The sequence below is a fragment of the Otolemur garnettii genome, unplaced genomic scaffold (genome assembly GCF_000181295.1).
Source record: "Otolemur garnettii isolate 467f Iridium unplaced genomic scaffold, OtoGar3 scaffold00235, whole genome shotgun sequence".
Classification (NCBI taxonomy): Eukaryota; Metazoa; Chordata; class Mammalia; order Primates; family Galagidae; genus Otolemur; species Otolemur garnettii.
Genome location: NW_003852630.1, coordinates 399,025 through 401,864, shown reverse-complemented (window position 1 = coordinate 401,864; position 2,840 = coordinate 399,025). Strand labels below are relative to the sequence as shown.

At 43.2% G+C, this 2,840-nt stretch overlaps 1 protein-coding gene across 1 annotated transcript in view; it reads right to left on the bottom strand.

Annotated features, from left to right (window-relative positions):
* Positions 1-776: 776 nt before the first annotated feature.
* Positions 777-2,840, bottom strand: part of ESYT2 (extended synaptotagmin 2) — a 110,543-nt gene continuing 108,479 nt past the window's right edge. The window contains exons 21-22 of the mRNA XM_023508264.1: positions 1,874-1,923; positions 777-1,577 (exon numbers count right to left, since the gene is read on the bottom strand). Of these exons, the coding sequence (XP_023364032.1) occupies positions 1,532-1,577; positions 1,874-1,923 (96 nt within the window). The 3' untranslated portion in view covers positions 777-1,531. The remainder of the gene's footprint in view (positions 1,578-1,873; positions 1,924-2,840) is intronic.

The following is a 2,840-nucleotide window of genomic DNA, read 5'->3' as shown; positions in this document are numbered from 1 at the left end:
CACATGTTTCATGTGAGTGTGTGAGTGTTCCAACCCTTTGCAAGCCTCCCTAGAATAACCAATCCTCGGTAAGAGCATTGGGATCAGCTTATAAAGAGGATTCAAAGTTTCAGTAAATAGGAGACAGTGAAATTATACTGGTGTTGATGGTTATTGAAATGTGCTATGAAATTATAGACTCCATTATAAATTACCCACCATTCAAAGTGTAAGTTATAAATGAAACAAAATTAAACTCTGCCAGAGGAAGGGAGTGTGAAAATCACCACCAGTGTCTACACAGGCATTTGGGTGTGTTTGGCCACATGAGTTGCTCCTAATTTGTTGAGTTATGTGACCAGAGTTAAGAGCTGCAATTTCAATCACAAAGTTGCATTTTCCTCAATACATTTGCACACAGCTTCATAATGTTCTCATGGCTCTGGAAGCCATTTTCATTACACAGCTTCCAGTATGCCCCCAAAATGCTTCTGCAAGTGTGTCACGAGCACATGTGTTTAAAGACTGGGACACTGCAAAGCAGGCAACAGACCAGAGCTCTGGGACTCGAGCCATCCTGCTCCAGCCTCCCCAGCAGCTGGGATACGGGAGCAGTGTCCTGCTACTCACCCACCCACCTCACAACCTTCACAGTGACGAGCGCCCCCTTCTTTGTCCACCAGGCTCACGACCACCTTACACAGTTTCATTGCTAACACTGAAGGTCTGTTCTTATTTTTTAGGAAAAGTAAAATGCACATATCTGTGTACTATTTCATGAACAGTACAACAAGCAATTAAAATAAACTCAAGACACATCATTTATACATGTTTTTCAGATTAGTACATTATGATTTAAGAACTCATGTCAAAGCTCTAAATATTTTATATTACTCAGTGATAAAACATTTCTCCTTGTAAGCCCTTTGACTTACATCTCAATAATACATCTTTATATTTATGAAAATGTTAACATTTGAATACTTTATTATTCATAATGAACAGAAATATACTAATATTTAATAATCTTTCAGTTTTTCTTTTTAAAAAGAAACACCACAAAATAGGTCACTGAGAAATTTTTGCTGCAAAGATGAAAATGATTATTTGTCACAAGAATTTAATAAGTCTTTGAAGAAAATATATATATTTCCTTGATCTATTTTCTTCTGAATTCAAACCAGCATGTAGAGATTATAAAAAATAGAGTCTATATACATGGCATAGTATATCTCAGTGATATGTAAAACAAGGCAATAGTATAGCACAGGTAGGTCTGTGATCCAGAAGGGCAATGGAAGCTGAGTTCTACAGAAGGTGACGCTACCCACTGGCCAGCTGCACATCCCAGCAACAGCTGAAAGACCAGGGGAAACTTAACATATAAAATTTAATGATAATATTGGCCAAATCTGCCTAAGATATCAACAATTTTATAAAACTGTTAAGGTATATATAACTAAATACACAAAATTATAAAAATAAGGTTGGTGCGTCTGTGATAGGGATGTGCTCTGTGCAGAGATGGGGAGGGTGCCTTGTGCCTGCATGGCTAGGTCACCACGTGTGGTCGCGTCCCGTCTTCTGTGAGGTCGTACCTGAGGGAGCACAGGAGACAATGACACATATGGGATCTAGTGTGGGGCATGGTGCTAACACAGGCCAGGGCCATCACTGTCTGGGGAAGGGACAGACCCCACTGGGCCCAGGAGAGAGTCAGATACATGTGGGGTCTCTGTTTCCTGGTGCATAGGTCTGGGGAGGGGACAGTCCCCACTGGGCCCAGGGTCTATCACTGTCTTGGGGGGGACAGACCCACTGGGCCCAGGGGAGTGTCAGATACATGTGGGGTCTCTATTTCCTGCTCTGTCTGGGTGGGGGGGGGAACACTCACCACTGGGTCCAGCCCTTGGCGAGTTCTTCAGATGCCAGCGTCACCAATACCTGTGGGTTCAAAATAAATTTAAACGTATTGCAATAGTTCTTTTTAGATTTTTCACAACTCCTAACCTCTCTAACCTTCTGTCTCTATATATGAAGTGCTCTTTTTTTACAGACTCTTATTTTTCACAACTTTCCTACCCTTATGATTCACCTGTAAACCATAAGGCTGATTATACTCAAAAGATCCTACATCCCATAGTCATACCATTACTATTGACACATCAGTTGAGACAGCTCACAGGGATAATGGCCAGTGTGCCACCAGCAGGAGCTCAGCTGATGGCAGACAAAGTGAAACCTACTGCTCAGAACCCTCTTCCAGATGACATTAACGTATCCACTGCTCAGAACTCCTCCTCCAGACAACCTTCATGTATCCACTGCTCAGAGATCCCTCCCCAACTTAACCTTTCTGCTCAGGAAGGACTGAGGAACCACTGCTCAGAATTCCTCCTCCATCTGGATACATACCTTCATGTATCCACTGCTCAGAGCTTCTCCTCCCCGATTTAACCTTCCTGTATCACCTGCTTAGAAGTCCTCTTCCAGACTTAACCTTCATGTGTCCACTGCTCAGAGCTCCTCCTTACCGACTTAACCTTCATGTGTCCACTGCTCAGAACTCCTCCTCCCAGACTTAACCTTCCTATATCCACTGCTCAGAACTCCTCCTCCCAGACTTAACCTTCACGTATCCACTGCTCAGAACTCCTCCTCTCATACTTAACCTTCGTGTATCCACTGCTCAGAACTCCTCCTCCCAGACTTAACCTTCATGTGTCCACTGCTCAGAACTCCTCCTCCCAGACTTAACCTTCGTGTATCTACTGCTCAGAACTCCTCCTCCCAGACTTAACCTTCGTGTATCTACTGCTCAGAACGCCTCCTCCCAGACTTAACCTTCAGGTATCCACTCA